The following is a 17,363-nucleotide window of genomic DNA, read 5'->3' on the forward strand; positions in this document are numbered from 1 at the left end:
CCCTTTTGGTAAAGGCAGCATGTATGGACAGGTGCTTTCTTTTGATAAGGACAATTACACATTAGCAGACATCTATTACATAATGATGTTACACATTTTGATTTGATTTGATTTGTGAGGCTATGTAAATATTGTTGTAGTTCGCATGCTACTTTCAGTAATCGCATGATTTCTTTCAGTAAGGCTTATGGTTTGATCCTGAGATTAGCTTTGTGCATAAAACTCATCTTTTAAATTAAAAGTAGTATGAAGTAGTATATTTTCATACAAAAAAACAATACATTTTATCTCATTTGACATCATATCACTATATGAAAGAAATGCTGAATAATGAGTTTATTTCTGAAGCGTCCTGAAACACCAAAGTTTTGGGGTGTCTTTGTGTGATGTCTACTAAGAGAGCGTGCACACAATGGGGCTAACTCAACATTGACAAATGTGATTGAATTGCAACAAAAATGTCAGGGAACTAACAATCACTGTATTGCTTAAAAAAATGAGCAGCATAAAATATGATTTTCTCTTTTTATAATTTGACATCAAAGTTAAAAGTGGGCTTAAAGGGTACACTGACCCTAAAGACAATTAAAATTAACATAAATGTTTTTTCTTCATGAATATTCAGACATATTACTGAGCCTTGACTTAGTTTTTATACTGCATATTAAGGTAAAATCTAATAAAAAATATATTTGTTATTTTCTTTGTCTTTGTGTAGAAAACTCTGGGCCATTGCACAAGTTCTGGTTGGACAAATCAAGTACTCAGCATCTGGAAAACTAAGAGTGAAAAAGTATTTTTGACCAACTAAAGATAACTGAAGCAACATGGCATGTGAAAATGGCTACTGCACCATCATGTCTGGTCTGAAGGAACTTGATTTTCAAGGAACTGCGATGCCTAGTGATCTTGTGCTGATAGGAGACCATGCCTTTCCACTTGCCATGAATCCAAGAGGTCAAGTTCTGATGGCTGCATCTCGTTACGGTCAGGGACGTCTGGTGGTTTTGGGACACGAAGGCTACCTAAGCCGTTTCCCGGGTCTAATAAAGAATGCCCTGATGTGGCTCATGCAATGTACCAGTGATGCTAAGATTGTAGGGATTCAGAAGAATTTAGGTTTAGTAGCTGATAACTTGCGCAATTCGTCTATCAGCACAGAGCTTGAAGATTTTCGGGAGGGATTGGCTGTATATATCACAGATGCTTACAGCGTTGATGCTTGTGCAAAGGATTTGATTGCGTTTGTCAAAGCTGGGGGTGGTTTGATTATTGCTGGCCAAGCATGGCATTGGGCTGATACTCATCCAAAGGAGAATGTTTTTCTGAACTTCCCTGGTAACAAGGTGTGCAGCGTCGCAGGAATTTACTTTACAGAACACCCAGGAGAATGTGGCATATTCCCTGTTCCTTCAAATATCCCATCTAGTTGGCTTGCTGTATCGTAAGTTCAGCAGACATTTTAGCTTTTACCTACTTATTTTAGTAAACACATTTTTCTTGTAACAATTTTATTGTTATTTTTCAGAATCGTCAAGGATTTTAGGAATGATCTAGAATTCCTGCTTAAAGGTGTGCCTGAGTTTGACATCCAAGGTGGGACTGTGGCTTCTGAGCTGATGGTGCATGGATTATTAGCATTTCCAGTTGCAGTCGCTTCAGCTGGAAAAGTATTCATTGCCGGCGCCTACTATGGACAAGGACGGGTAATTGTATTAACCCACGAAAGCTACCTGGGGCGTGAATCTCTGTCCACTTTCCTGATTAATGCTATCAACTGGCTTGATGAGGGGCGTAAAGGCATTATTGGGATCAATCCCAACCTTGCAGGAGCCCAAAAGATACTGAGCCAATCTGGTCTGAACTGCCAGTTAACAAACTTGAGAAAAGATCTCAGTGTCTACGTCTGCACTTCCTACAGTGATGCCGAGTGTGAAAAGATCCAAGAATTTGTGGCAGAAGGAGGTGGTCTTCTGATCGGAGGTCATGCCTGGAATTGGGCCCAGAAAAACCATGACCGCAATGTGATGACTGAATACCCAGGAAATCGCATTCTTAACAAGATGGGACTGAGTATTTTGGGCAGCACTGTGAATGGAGGATTATACAAAGCCCCAGATATCAAGGAGGGCGTTAAAGATGTGTATCACTTTCGTAATGTACTGAGACAGTTTGGAAAGCATGTAACCAAGGGGCAAAAACTTGCTCCTCATGTAGAGGGTTCTCTGAAACAACTTGGTAATGATTGTACCAAATACCTTGGTATGCGTACACATGGCTGTGCTTCTTATAATTCAATGGTAACTCATTTTACCGACATGGTGAAGGAGATTGGTGTTCCACAGGTGTGTAGTACTCGCCCTATTAAAGCTCCCAAAGACTACCTTATGCTTCAAATCGCGACTGAACTTTACAAAACCATGTCTGACCCTGATGCCCTCCTGCCATACATCATTAAGGATATACCTGACCTGCCCACTGTGTCTGATGCCAGAGTTCGTATCAGTGCTGACACTGGTGGTATTAAAGTTTTCTTTATTTAAATGTGCAAGTAGGTGAGAATTGACTTGTTACACACAATAGTTGTTATCACTTATTTAACAGCACATCTCTTGTTTTAGGTGCTGAAGCATGGATAAGCACAGGCTTGTATCTTTCTCCTGGTATGAGGACACAGATGGTAATACCTCCAGAGCTCATTGGGAAAAACTGGAAGGTGATCGAATTTATACCATCAAGTACATTATTTTGATGTGTCCATTGTAATACCATATATTGGCAATTTTTGTTAACTTGTACTTAACACTTAATCACACAATAAAAGTATGATGACAGCATGTTTCCAACTCTCTGTAGGTCCAGATTGGTTGCCACACAGATAACATTGGGTCTGCAGATGTTTTAAGACGAGCTCCTGTGGTCCATGAGCGATTCTCATTGGACAATGAAACGGTCCAGATCAGTAATCTTTGGGGAGGGCTCATCTACCTAGTTGCACCTCCCAAAACCAAAGTGGATGGGGTGGAAATGGTTGTGCAGACTGCTGTACAGGCTCCATACTTCAAGTCTGGTAAGAATATTAAATAAAAAATAACAATTAACATCACAGTGAGATTTCAAACTGAATATTCATATTCAGAAGATGAATATCAGTGAAATATGTTTCAAAACCATGTAAAATAGTGTATTATAGTTTGGAAAGCTGACTGAGTTTGTCCCTTTAGGAGAGACCAGTGTAGCTGACTGGGTTGGTGGGATCCGTCAGGCACCAGCACCCTGGGCGGAGCTTGAGTTTGAGAACATCATCATCACATTACATTCAGATGTGATACGGAATCTGGATCGTCCTGATGAGGTGGCGAAACTTTGGGATGCAATAATGAGAGGCATATCTGACCTGGCAGCAATACCTCATAAGTTCCCCCGCAAGGAGCGATTTGTTGCAGATGTTCAGATCTCTGCCGGTATGAGATACTATTAAAGGAATATTTCACCCAAAATTGAAAATAATATAATTAATGACTCACCGTCATGTCATTCCAAAGTTGAAAATAATGTCAGGAATGACACACCCTCATGTCATCCCAAACTCGTAAGACCTCCATTCATCTTCGGAACACAGATGTTTAAGATGTTTTATATTTAGTCTGAGAACTTGTTGACCCTTTATTGAAAATCTATGACCGGTATACTGTCCATGTCCAGAAAGGTAATAAAAACATCATCATTAAAGTAGTCCATGTGACAGCAGTGGGTCAGTTAGAATGTGTTGAAGCATCAAAAATACATTTTGGTACAATAATAACAAAAATTACGACTTTATTTAGCATTGTCTTCTCTTCCACATCTGTTGTGAAGTGCATGCGCATTGTCTTCTCTTCCACATCTGTTGTGAAGTGCATGCGCGAGACTAAAGTCATGTGACTGCAGGTTTTTTTCAAACTTACAGTGTGCGTCTCCTTCAGACTGTAAACAAAGCCCAGGCGCACAAAAAAAAAACACTGGGGCACACCAGATAACATGTCATCTGCGTCACTGCAGTCACTTGAAGAGAAGACAATCCTGAATAAAGTGGTAATTTTTGCTATTTTTGGACCAAAATGTATTTTCGATGCTTCAATACTGTACATTCTAACTGACCCACTGATGTCACATGGACTGCTATGATGATGTTTTTGTTGCCTTTCTGGACATGGACAGTGTACCGTGCATGGATTTTCGGTGAAGGTTCAGCGGGATCTCGGACTTAATCTAAAACATCTTAAACTGTGTTACGAAGATGAAGATTGGGCTACATTAAGAAGTGCATCACTATTGACAACAGGTAACTTCTCTGCCTCCAGATCTTGCATAAATGCCGTAAGATGTCAATGCAAGATGAATTAATCGAATATAATTACAGCCACTATCATTTTATTGTAAATTGCAGAAATTTTGCAGTTTTTATTTAATATTACTGTAGCCTACAGTACTTGCAAAATAAACAGCAACCCACACCCACTTTTTGCTTACATTCTTGGGTGTGTGGCTCAATAATTTACTGTCATTATATTGAATCTGTTGGAATAGAAAAACATTTAATAATCATTACAGCTCGTGACTGCTCATCCGAGGGGCGCTAATTCAAAATAAGTGTTCGTAGTGTCATGTGTGTTGCACGTGGTTTCAAAATATGTGTTTGTTGCGTCATGTAAACCATGTATATCATGTATTTTGTCAAAATAAGTGCCTGGTGCACATGTGTCAAAACCGTTTATGATAAAAGAGACGCTCACGTTCACAAAATACACACAGGATCTCTAGATGCGCAGAAGACATATTTTGAAAAGGAACCACACACAACTACGGCTACATACATGTTGTGACGAACTTCGCATTGAGCGCCGGCTGCCACTGTTAATTATCTTTATCTATATTCTAAAAAAGACATACTGTGAATAATTTGGGGTAAAGTACAATAATACTATTCTATTTGAAAACCACTCCTCATTTTATTCCCAGGTTTTATGCATGCTGGATATCCCATCATGATTCAGTCCAGCTCCGCCCAAGAACTGATAAATCCAGAAAGTGCCCGTAAAAAGGGTATGTGGGGATTTATACATGAGCTTGGTCATAACCAGCAGCGTGGAGTTTGGGAGTTTCCTCCACACACAACTGAGTGCACCTGCAACCTGTGGTCAGTGTATGTGCATGAGGAGGTGCTTGGTATCGACAGGGCTATTGCTCACAAAGGCATGTCTCTGAATGGTCGCCAGGCTCGTGCCAGAGATTATGCCAAAGGTGGCAAAGATTTGAAAAAATGGAGCATGTGGACAGCACTGGAGACTTATATGCAGGTAGGAACAGACTGCACAATGTTAGGTTTAACCAGTTCAACATGTTTTTCTATACTTCACTATATTTTGGTAATGTCCAATTTGGCGACATACATTTTTACATCAACCTTAAGCAATCATGCATTTTTTGTTTTTGCTTGTTAAAGCTGCAACCTGTAACCTTTGCTGCAGCTCTGTTTGAAACAAAAAATCAACAAATTTTATATCATGGATAAAAATAATTGAAAATAAAACAAATAATTATTTAATTTTAACATCACTGTATTCATAATCATACATTTCATATTTTTTAAGCTTCAAGGCAAATTTGGCTGGGATGCTTTCAAGAAGGTTTTTGCTGCCTATCATGTCATGACTGGAGTGCCCAATAACAATGCAGGGAAGATGAATCTGTACGCTGAGACCTTCTCTAAGGTGGTGAACATGAATCTGTCGTCCTTCTTCAAAGCCTGGGGTTGGCCGATCGAGCCCAGCACTGAACAGAAGATCTCTCATCTCCCAGAGTGGAGCGATCATCCTATGAAGCAGTATGACTAAGACACCTGAAAGAGCTTTAATAATTACAGTGTGGAATCTGATTAAAATAAGATATAAGAGTAGATTGATATGGGTTAATAGAGAGCTGCATGTATGAAAACTTTTTGTAGGCTAAAACCTGGAGCGGAGTTATCATTTCAGCTCTTCCAGTTCTCTTGTCCCAAAGTCAGTGTGTTTTTGGTTAAACGCCATAAATAAGATCTGTGGTTAACACAAGCTTAGGATATATTTACATGTTTTATTTTTTTTAAACAAAACACACCAGTAACTTGTAATTTTTACAAAGTTTATAAAGTTTTACATGTCTTTAAAAAGGTGGTTGCTAAATCGCTACATGAGACAGATGATGTAAATAGCACAATTCCCAAACTATGTTTATCTATTATCCAAACTATAGTTGTGTTCATTGTTAAGATTATCTTGATGATCAAAACGTGTAAATATCATAAACTTTTGTTGAGCACATGCAGAGCTTATTTTTAAAATGTGATCCAAAGCCTATGAAAAAATTACACAGATTTTTGTAATGGGGATCCATGTGAAGCTAACCTCCTGGGTTGGCTTAGAAACATATGTCATCCATGCAGCTCTCTTTAGGTTGTTTTAAAATATTGTATAATTTGTCTTGGTGGGTTTGGTGGTTATCTTGGTTTTTAAACATTAGATTAGTTTAGTTTATTCATTTCAACAGTCTTTGTTGTATCTCTAGGAAATTGATATAATTTAAGATATGAACAAAAACTATGGGCCTTTTTACACCTGGTCACTTCATGGGCCCTGTCTTGCACCCAGCGCAATTGACTTTGTCAGTGACGCATGTATCATTCGTATTTTGCACCGGCGCACAGCGGGTTTTTCCCTCCACAGACGCACGTCTCCGGCGCAAACCATCCCTGATGCTATTTTGGAGTTTCAAAAAACAATTGCGCCACTGACCAAAAAAGTCAGTGGCGCGTTGCGCGTGGTTCATTATGCTATTTTAAGGGCGCATGCTTGACCATAATGTATAGCATGCACAACGCGCACACACTTTGAAATCTAATCTACACAGTTGCAACTGTTATTTTTGCAAATCATAAATTGTTACAATAAAAAATATTAACACATGAGATAAGGGAAATCATTGTGGTGGTAGTTTTTATTTATTGTGTGGCTGCGTTAAAAAAATTCTCATGCAAATAACGATTAAAATATTTTCATAAGTTTGTTGTGTGACTGTATTACATTTATTTTATGTAAATAATAATTAAAATGTTTTCATAAGAAACCTTAATGTATTTGAACTTGATTTGTAAGTGTACTTTGGGTTGGACCTTGCTTGCGTTTCCGATTTAAAAGCCCCAAACCCTTTCAGCGGTGAGGGTGGACGCAGCGATGTCCTCTGCTGGCGTCAGGTCCTGTTTAGAGGCAGATCCACCTCCCGTTACATGGCGTGCCCGATTTATGCTGGCAAGCTTGGGATTCCCCCGTCTCCTGACATCATTGTAGCGAATGCCAGCTGATGAGACAATTGTGGCTATATTTCCTCTCACGCCTGTTTAATCGACGATGATTTGTGCGGGTTTCTCCCAAGTCCCATCCCCGTACAAAACAACTTCTGTGTCTTTGACTGCTCTTACAAGAACGTGGGTCTCCTCGGCTGTGAACCGCTGGCGTGCCCCTGGTAAATCCGTCATTATAATAGCAACCCGCCATGGAACTTGCGCCCTTGCGTTTAAAGGGAATGTTGGATAGCGTTCTGATTGGTTTATTTGATGTTACGCCCAAACCACACCTATGAATAATGAACCTACTTCAGACCAACCCCTTATTGATTTGCGTTTTAGGGTGTCTTTGTGTGATGTCTACTAAGAGAGCGTGCACAAAAAACAATGAGCATAAAATATGATTTTCTCTTTTTATTATTTGACATCAAAGTTGAAAGTTGGCTTGAAGGGTACACTATTTTAACGGTCTAAGCGCATTGTCTAAAGCGCATGGTGCACGGTCTAAAAGGGCGTGTCCGATTCCACTTTTGCTAATTTAACAACGGGAAAAATGGTTTGTGCGCCGAACGCAGGGTCGAAAAGGTTTCTTCCTATTCTTGTAATGAGTAATGGGTGTGTTTTGGGCGTAACGTGCAATAAACCAATAAGAGTCTCATCCCTCATCCCCTTTGAAAGCCAGTTGTGCTGGCGCTATGTCTAATCCTTATTTAGATGACTTTGTAAACTGAAAAACTAAGCGGAGGAAGAAGACCCCCAATTTAAGATTAATGTTAAATAATTGTGGTGTTTTCACTTGTATTGAAACTTTTTTTTTTGATTAAAACCTTTAAAAGCCGTTTTCTTTTAGTTACGGAAAAACAAATAGCAGGCTTTGTATTGGTGTAAATGTATTAATATCCTACATAATCATTGTAATCTCATAAAATAATTTGCAAATATGCAAGAAAAGATATGTACTCTAAAAATACAAACAGGAGATAAAGAATTTACAAATTTTATTTCTTCATGAATTTAGAGATATTACTGAGCCTGGATTCAGTTTTTATACCGCATATTTAGGTAAAATATAATAAAAAATATATTTATTATTTTCTTGTAGAAAACTTTGGGCCATTGCACAGGTTCTGGTTGGACAAATCAAGTATTCAACATCTGCAAAACTAAAGAGTGAAAAAGATTTTTGACCAACTAAAGATAACTGAAGCATCATGGCATGTGACTACTGCACTATCAGGTCTGGTGTGAAGGACCTTGACCTCCATGGAAATGCGGTGCCTATTGATCTTGTGCTGATCGGTGCAGATGCCTTTCCACTTGCCATGAATCCAAGAGGTCAAGTTCTAATTGCTGCATCTCGTTACGGTCAGGGATGTATGGTGGTGTTGCGACATGAAGGCTACTTGAGCCGTTTCCCCAGCCTGATAGAGAATGCCCTGATGTGGCTCATGCCATGTACCAGTGATGCCAGCATTGTAGGGATTCAGAGAAAATTAGGTTCTGTAGCTGATAACTTGCGCAATTCGTCTATCAGCACCAAGCTTGGAGAGTTCTGTGAGGGATTGGCTGTATATATCACAGATGCTTACAGCGTTGATGCTTGTGCAAAGAATTTGATTGCTTTTGTCAAAGCTGGGGGTGGTTTGATTATTGCTGGCCAAGCATGGAGCTGGGCTAAGGCTCATCCGCAAGAGAATGTTTTTCTGAACTTCCCTGGAAACAAGGTGTGCAGCGTCGCAGGAATTTACTTTACGGAACACCCAGGAGAGCGTGGCGTATTCCCTGTTTCTTCAAATATCCCTTCTAGTTGGCTTGCTGTATTGTAAGTTCAGCAGACATTTTAGCTTTGACATACTTATTTTTCGAAAACACATTTGTAAAACTATTTCTCGTAACAATTTTATTTACATTTTTCATAATCGTTAAGGATTTTAAGAATGACCTAGAAATCCTGCTGAAAGGTGTGCCTCAGTTTGACATCCAAGGTTCGTTGGCATCTGAGCTGATGGTGCATGGACCATTTGCATTTCCTATTGCAGTCACTCCAGCTGGACAAACATTCATTGCCGGCGCCTACTATGGACAAGGACGGGTAATTGTGGTTACCCACGAAGGCTACCTGGGCCGTGAATCTCTGTCCACTTTCCTGATAAATGCTATTAACTGGCTTGATGAGGGGCGTAAAGGTGTTATTGGCATCATACCAAGTCTAACAGGAGCCCAAAAGATACTGAGCAAATCTGGTCTGAACTGCCAGTTAACTAACTTCAGAGAAGATCTCAGTGTCCATGTCTGCACTTCCTACAGTGATGCCGAATGTGAAAAGATCCAAATATGCTGCTCTTGTATTTATGTAATTCAATGGATTCAGTGATGTGGAATGACTTCTGGAACTTTTTGAACTTGATTTGGCTTGTTGTGTTAATTTAGCCTATTCAGCCTCTATGTTCTGTATGCTATTGTGTATCGTGTAAATAACTGTTTACGTTACTTTAACATGTACGGACACCTATTCAGCCTGCTGTTCTGTGCTATTGTTTAGTTAAAGGTGACCATGAATGGATTGAAATAATACGTTACATTGTTCTTTGATATCTAAATATAAGGTATGTGGCTTTTTAAGTGAAAAAATGATCCAGAGACGGTTTTACATGTCCATTTACAACCCTAGGATTTGCCCTCAGAATGAAATGGTCTGTTATTACCTTAAATGAAAGGGTCATGAATAATAATAATAATGAGTTGCGCTCTGATTGGCTGTTTCTCAACTAGGGTCACGTCACCAGGTCAGAACTGAATCGCAAGATGTTTAAATTACTATTATTTAAATGATAATGACAAACACGTTCTTATGGATGTATTTCATTACTCTGTGCCGCGATGAAGACGGAAATATTATGACAGTGCCTGTAAGGATTTTATACGCTGCTGTTGCGTTTTTTGAGTTGTTTCTGAATGAAGGCAAACTGCTGTCAGCGAGTTGTGTTCACAGAGCTCATGGAAAACTTCCCAATATCAAGTTTGAATTTGAGCTTAAGGTAAGTGTCACAAACACGGGCACTTTAGTTAAATTAGTATTTAGTTGAAGTATATGAAAACACAGGCAGTAATGAGTAATAACATCCGCGTAAATAGGTCGTCATACATTCTATGCCATTTAGTTTGGTAGTTAACAACAGTTGAGGTAAACTTTACTACAGACGCATCTTGCGTTCGATCTCGACAACACAGTAAATTATCCTTAATGTTGTTTGGTAAGAAACTTTACATTTAAACCGTAGTCAACAGTAATCAAATAACTACTAACGGTTCGTGGTAGGGGGTTATGGCCATAATGCCCCCTTTTTTCAGTATCAAACGCTGAGCGAAGCGCTTGACATTGTCCCAGGTTCAAAGAACTGTCCGCGGTAATATGGCCAAAGTAACGAACAGCTTTAGATTGAATTGCTCTGGTGTTTGGTTGTGACTGGAACATAACATTCATATTTATTTTCTGTCATTTACGTCCTTGCTTGTTTCTTCTCAATACCTGCAAAACTTCAGATGATTCTGCTGTTTACGTCCTTGCCTAGAATATGGGCGGGTATATAGAAATGTTGGGGGCATACATCTCGACGGTTACTTCACTGTCGATGTTATGTTGAGATCTGCCTGTTTTTTTGGTTGACTTTTTAATTTTAATTTTAATTCACGAGATTTACATGAAAATGAGGAAACATTACTGTCATTTCTATATACAGAGCTCTAATACTTCAGCTATGACGAGGTAAATACCGTTTTACATTCTTGGTCACCTTTAAATAACTTGCCTTTACAGATTAAATGTCTGTTCTTCGGCTTGGATTGTGTGACTTATATATGTTTTTTTCTCTTCAAAACGCATTTTTGACTGATTCGACTTATACTTCGGACCGACTTATAGTCCGGAAAATATGGTAATGTCAATGCAAAATGAAATAATAAAGTATCACCATGATTATAATGTAAAATTGCAGCAAGATTACAATGTTTATCAAATACTATCATGGTACTTAGAAAATTAAGAAGCCATGCCCACATTTTGGCAAAAAATGAATGTCTTACTTTGTATTATTGACTTGTTTTCCATAAATATCTAAAACCTCTGAAATTTAAATACATTTATTTGGTAAGCGAAATGGCTTAATATTTTAAATCTTGTTTACTGAAAGCATATGAAATTTATAAGGTTTATGCTTAAAACAAGTAAAAATATCTGCCATTGGGGTAAAAAAAACAAAAAACTTCCAGTTTCAACTTATTTCAACTTATTTTTCTTGCCCATTTGGCAAATATTTTACTTTAATAATTTAAGTATTATCCCCTTGATTTTCATAATTTATTTCAGTAAACTAGACTTAATTTCTTAAGCCACTTTGCTTGCCAAGTAAATGTCTCAATTCAGGATTTTTTTTATTTTTTATTGTTTTGAGTAAAATACATTTATAGTATACTACGAGACACATCACAACACCCACTCCTCATTTTCATTCTCAGGCTTTATGCATGCTGGATATCCCATCATGATGCACTCCACCTCCGCCCCAGAACTGATGAAACCAAAGAAAGCCAATAAAAGTGATTTGTGGGGATTTATACATGAGCTTGGTCATAACCAGCAGCGTGGAGTTTGGGAGTTTCCTCCACACACAACTGAGTGCACCTGCAACCTGTGGTCAGTGTATGTGCATGAGAAGGTGCTTGGTATTGACAGGGCTACTGCTCATGAAGCCATGACCCTAAAAAAACGGCAGGATCGTGCCAGAGATTATGCCAAAGGTGGCAGGGATTTGGAAAAATGGACCATGTGGACAGCACTGGAGACTTATATGCAGGTAGGAACAGACTGCTGTAATGATACGTATGAGACGGAAACAAGCGCAGATGAAATCAAACAATGTTTATTAAATGTAAACAAAGAGAGAGTATTAAGAGTCAATGCGGAAGTAATCCAGTCCGGTGTTGTGGTGGGCAATGGTGACGATGACTACGGTGGAAGTTGGTGATCTTGAGTGCGACATTGGTGGAGTGGTGAGCAGTGGTGATATCCAGGCTGAACACGGGAACATCCACACGAAGACGACGACGACGACGACGACGACGACGACGACAACAAACATCCAACTGAAACACGTAATCCAAAGTGCACGAGACAACCAAACAACACGGGGACTGAGCAAACAATAGGATCTGGCAGGGAACAGAAAGTCAGGTGAGTATTTATGGAGATGAAGTAATGATGAAAAGCTGGAGCGAGACAATCAATCACACAGGTGAATGGGATTGCTCTAACGAGCACATGGCAGGGGTAAGTGAACAAACACACACACACACACATACAAACATGACACGGAGGAAACAGTGGATTTCCTACCGTGACAACTGCACAATGTTAAACATGTTAAAGTTGTTTTTATATACATCACTAAGGAATCATAATCATATTAATCATATACACACTTAATATTCCTTAAGCTTCAAGACAAATTTGGCTGGGATGTGTCACGGCCTGAGCGGACCACGAACTATGTGAGTCACGCTCTTACCAAAGTTCCGCCTCGAGGAGGTCCCCAAAGCACCCCAATGACCAGACAAACGAAAGATAAGTAAAATGATAGCAAAACTTTATTTAATTTAGTTAAAAGAATCAAGGGAATGGGGAAGGGAATCTAAAATATCCTCTCGCCCTCAGGGGGAACACTATGGGCCTGGGACGTTGGAGGGGAGAGGTCAGTACTGTAGGGCCAAGGAATCACAGGGCAAGGGTCGGGCGGAGCTTCTTCATCCTCAACCCACCTCCTGTGTGGACAGTCTCCTCACGGCCCGATTCGTCCTCCTGAGGGCAGAATAAAACACAGGGTGAGTGTTATGGTACACTAGCTAACTCACGTCTTCGTCGCTGAATCTTTTCTCTGTTTCTCTATTTCAGGTTCCTCGGGCCAAGCTGGCAACGGGCCGCTTCACCTCACCACACGGTAAGTGTTCTCTCTTCTAGATGCCACTAGGAGTTCGAGTGTGCGAGGTAAGTTCACCCTAGTTCACTACACGGTAAGTATATTCTTTCACAGGTATCTCGGGGCCTTCGAGATGTGCTGGGTAAGTTTTAGCTTTAGCTCGAGGTACGGTAAGTGTGTTCTCTCTACAGGGCATCCAAGACGTGCTGGGTAAGTTTAGCTTTAGCTCGTTGTACTATGAGTGTGTTCTCTCTACAGGGCATTCAAGACGTGGTGGGTAAGTTTAGCTTTAGCTCGTTGTGCAATGAGTGTGTTCTCTCTTCAGGGCATTCAAGACGTTGTACAATAAGTATAGCACTGGCGGAAGTGGAGAAAAAGGTATACGTCACCACATCGCAGATGGAGCCAGACACGGGAGCGGGGGGTCCCTCCTGATACTGCGGCCGGCGCGGCGGCCCCTCACTATCCGGGGATTCCAGCTAACGGGATCCACACGTTCTCTTTCCTTTCTCCTAGGGCAGGCGAAGATCTAGAGGGGATAGCAGTTGTTTCCGGTGCTCTAGCCACACACAGCGTATTCGCGGCTCCTGGGGCCCCCAGCCCTCCTCCTGGCGGCTCCTCCGCCAATGGTTCTCGAACAGACCACCACGTCCCTCTCAGTGCCTTTCTTACCCCGTCCGAGGGTCCCTACAGGGCTTATATCCTGGCGTGTGTAGGGTGGACGGGGTATTCGTCGACGCGGCGGCCGACGATGGTACTCACAGGGAGCTCCGTTTCCCTGAGGGGCAACACAGACAATAAGGCCCGGCACCACACTGCAAACTAGTGTACTCACGTCAATCGATCACTCTTCACACTGCACTTCACACACTCCAGTGAATAATTAGGGTCTGGGCTCCTCTTTAGGCAAAACCGCTCTTGGACGGGGAAGGCAGCCTCTGATGTCGCGCTGACAAAACCCCAATCAACTTAAAAGCTTCAATGCCCGCTCCCTGTAGGCACACTTAGTCCCCGGCTCGCCCACCGACTTCACACCAGGTGGGGCCGCTAGAAGGTAAGGCACACACACTCCTTTAATAGTTTAGATTCCTTGCACAACAAGACATTCAGTTACTCCCGGTTCGGTGGTCTCTCTCTAACTCGCTCGGCGTCCGGCTCACCCACTGACTTCCCTTGGTGGGGCCGCTAGGAAGGTAAAGCACACACTCCTTTAACACTTGGGTTTGCCAACAAAAATATCTGCAATTACTCACAGCTCCGTGGTTTCTCTCCAGCTCACTCGGTGTCCGGCTCAACCACTGACTTCCCTTTGTGGGGCCGCTAAAAGGGTAAAGCACACACTCCTTTAACACTTAGATCTGCCAAACAACAATGTATGCAATTACTCACAGCTCCGTGGTTTCTCTCCAGCTTCACGTGGCTACGTGTGGGAAAGCGTTCTCCAGCCTCCGTACACACAGGACAATCCAATCGTTTGTACATTCTTAATACTCTACTGCTCACCCTTCATTGACTCTCACGGTGTCTCTCTCTCTTACTTTGCAGATGCCCAGCGATTTCCTAATCTCACTTTCCTGCAGTCCCAGAGTAATCCAGCGAATGTGGCCCAGCGTCTGCCCAACATACTCAGCAGTTCAATAATATCACACACGCCCTGTGCCTCTTCTAACTCCCCTTTTTATGCTCGTCTTTCCAGCGTATCTTGACCAATCGCTATCCGCCACGTCATCGGCACAGCTGTAGCTCATTACGGTGATTTTGGGGATTCCCGGGAAACCCGTAAGCGCTGGTGTTTACTGCAAACAGGTCTGGGCGGAACTACTGGACTCTCATTAGGTTCCGCCCTACTGAAGTCACTCCGTGACAGATGCCTTCAAAAAGGTTTTTGCTGCCTATCATGACATGACTGGAGTGCCCAATAACAATCCAGGCAAGATGAATCTGTACGCTGAGACCTTCTCCAAGGTGGTGAAAATGAATCTGTCATCCTTCTTCAAAGCCTGGGGTTGGCCGATCGAGCCCAGCACTGAACAGAAGATCTCTCATCTCCCCGAGTGGAGCGATCATCCTATGAAGCAGTATGAATAAGACACATGAAAGAGTTTTAATAATTACAGGGGGAAATCTGATTAAAATAAGTTTATAATAGTAGATTGATACGGGTTGATAGCGGTGACTTCTTTTTCGAGGGTGCACAATGCGAAGCTCGTCACAACATGTACTGAGCCCGTCATGTGTTCAGCGCATCATGTGAACCATGTGCATCATGCGTCTTGTCAAAAATAAATGTCTGCTGCACACGCGTCTAAAGGGTTAATGATAAAAGAGACACTCGCGTTTGCCAGATACTCAATCTCATGTGTAATCAGAGTTTAGTGTTAAGTTAGTGTCTTCAGAGTTTTTTTAACGGGAGTGTCTCCTTTGTCATGGGCCCTTTTGACGCGTGTGCAGCGGGCATTTGTTTTGACGGGACGCATGATGCACATGGTTCACATGACGCAACAAACATATTTTGAAATGACGAGCAACACACATGACACTCCGAACACATATTTTGCTTGGTGGCTTTCTTGGTCATTAAACTTTAGGTTAGTATAGTTTATTAATTTAGACAGTTTTGGTTGTATCTAATCAAAGACAAAGTAAAAAATATCACATGAGAAACAACAAACACCTATACTGTATTGATAGTTTTCAGTCATGTGAACCTATGGGGGAGTTTAAACACAGACTTTAGCCCTATTCGGATGGGATTAGTATTACAGGGGGACCTCTGAGAAAATCGTGCTTCTCAGAGGTCCTCTGTGTTTTTAATCCCGTCCGAATCGGCCATGTCTGTGTTTTTCTCTGACGACCTCCGTAAGAATTCCAGAGCAATTTACCTACCATTTTTCACCGAACTCAGAGGTCCTCTGAGAAATGTAATCCCGTCCGAATGCAAATGTCTGTGTTTGCCCGCAATATCTTTTGAAAACGCGGTTCTGGTCGTGTTTTGGCCAACGTGATCTGCCGTAAGGTCTTACTAATGCGCGTATATTGTATTTCCTGAGTCCCATTCATTCAGATATGAATGTTTTTTTCGCATTCTGCAAAATAAAATAATTAAATCAAGACGAGCTGAATATCATACACTGTTAAGACTGGCCACTGTAATATCATTAACATTATAAGAAACTCCGTTCAAAGTTGTTTAACTCCGGAATGGTAATAATTAATAAAGATAATAATTTTTTATTAAACATTATTTCTTCATTTCTTTGTGTTTATTATAAGCAGACAGTTATATAAAACACGTAGGCTAACGTTACTTTAGTAGGATTTGTATATTTTATTTTGATTTGTTAAAATTAAATTAATAAATTGCACGTTCTGTCATAATTTTGCATTTAAAGCAAAATATTAAACATTACAATCACGCGTATCCAGAGCACGTGCTCTTGTGCAACGCCCAAATGCATGAAACAGACACTCCCATCTCTGGAATAGCCTGCATCATTTTAATCCCGTCCGAATCGGTACATAAAATCACAGATGTCCTGGGGGACACGTTGAAACTCAAACGTCGTTTGGAAAACTAATCCCGTCCGAATAGTGCTTTTGAGACACATCACATAAAAACTCACATCCGGAGAATCCCACTGCAGCATTGACTTCCTGTATGGTGGACGCAAGGGAGGCTCAGGTGGATCATAAGTAAGAAATAATTGACGATGGGCTGTTGAATTATTCAAAAATAATGCACATCCAATGTAGTAATGCAGCACGACTGAAAGCAGTTGTTATTTTAAGCATTTGACAGGTTAGGTGTGCATTTATCGAAAAACAATGCATACCTTTGGAGCATTACTTAACCAATCAGAATAAAGCATTCAACAGCCCAGTGGTATACAAACACATTTTTAAGTCTTAATTTCTGTAGACACATTAAAAAAATTAAATAAACTTGATCAATATGTAAAACAATTAGTTTACAGGGCCAAAGGTTGGCATGTTGAACGGAGCTGGTTTCTAACCCAAGAAAAGTTAATATG

The 17,363-nt window shown here is 40.7% G+C and overlaps 2 protein-coding genes across 2 annotated transcripts; both read left to right on the forward strand.

Moving 5' to 3' along the window:
• The first annotated feature begins 763 nt into the window (after window positions 1-763).
• Window positions 764-6,629, forward strand: LOC129437757 (TRPM8 channel-associated factor homolog). The gene is made up of 7 exons (XM_055196047.2): window positions 764-1,444; window positions 1,529-2,520; window positions 2,622-2,716; window positions 2,857-3,070; window positions 3,225-3,464; window positions 5,002-5,339; window positions 5,634-6,629. Exons 1-7 carry the CDS (start codon window positions 828-830, stop codon window positions 5,874-5,876), a joined length of 2,739 nt encoding a protein of 912 aa, XP_055052022.2. The 5' UTR covers window positions 764-827; the 3' UTR covers window positions 5,877-6,629.
• Window positions 6,630-8,571: 1,942 nt separating this feature from the next.
• LOC129438820 (TRPM8 channel-associated factor homolog) lies at window positions 8,572-15,590 on the forward strand. Its single transcript, XM_055197732.2, has 5 exons — window positions 8,572-9,177; window positions 9,288-9,723; window positions 11,876-12,213; window positions 12,854-12,879; window positions 15,186-15,590. Exons 1-5 carry the CDS (start codon window positions 8,572-8,574, stop codon window positions 15,418-15,420), a joined length of 1,641 nt encoding a protein of 546 aa, XP_055053707.2. The 3' UTR covers window positions 15,421-15,590.
• The last annotated feature ends 1,773 nt before the right edge of the window (window positions 15,591-17,363 follow it).

This window comes from Misgurnus anguillicaudatus, chromosome 24, assembly GCF_027580225.2.
Source record: "Misgurnus anguillicaudatus chromosome 24, ASM2758022v2, whole genome shotgun sequence".
NCBI classification, from domain to species: domain Eukaryota; kingdom Metazoa; phylum Chordata; class Actinopteri; order Cypriniformes; family Cobitidae; genus Misgurnus; species Misgurnus anguillicaudatus.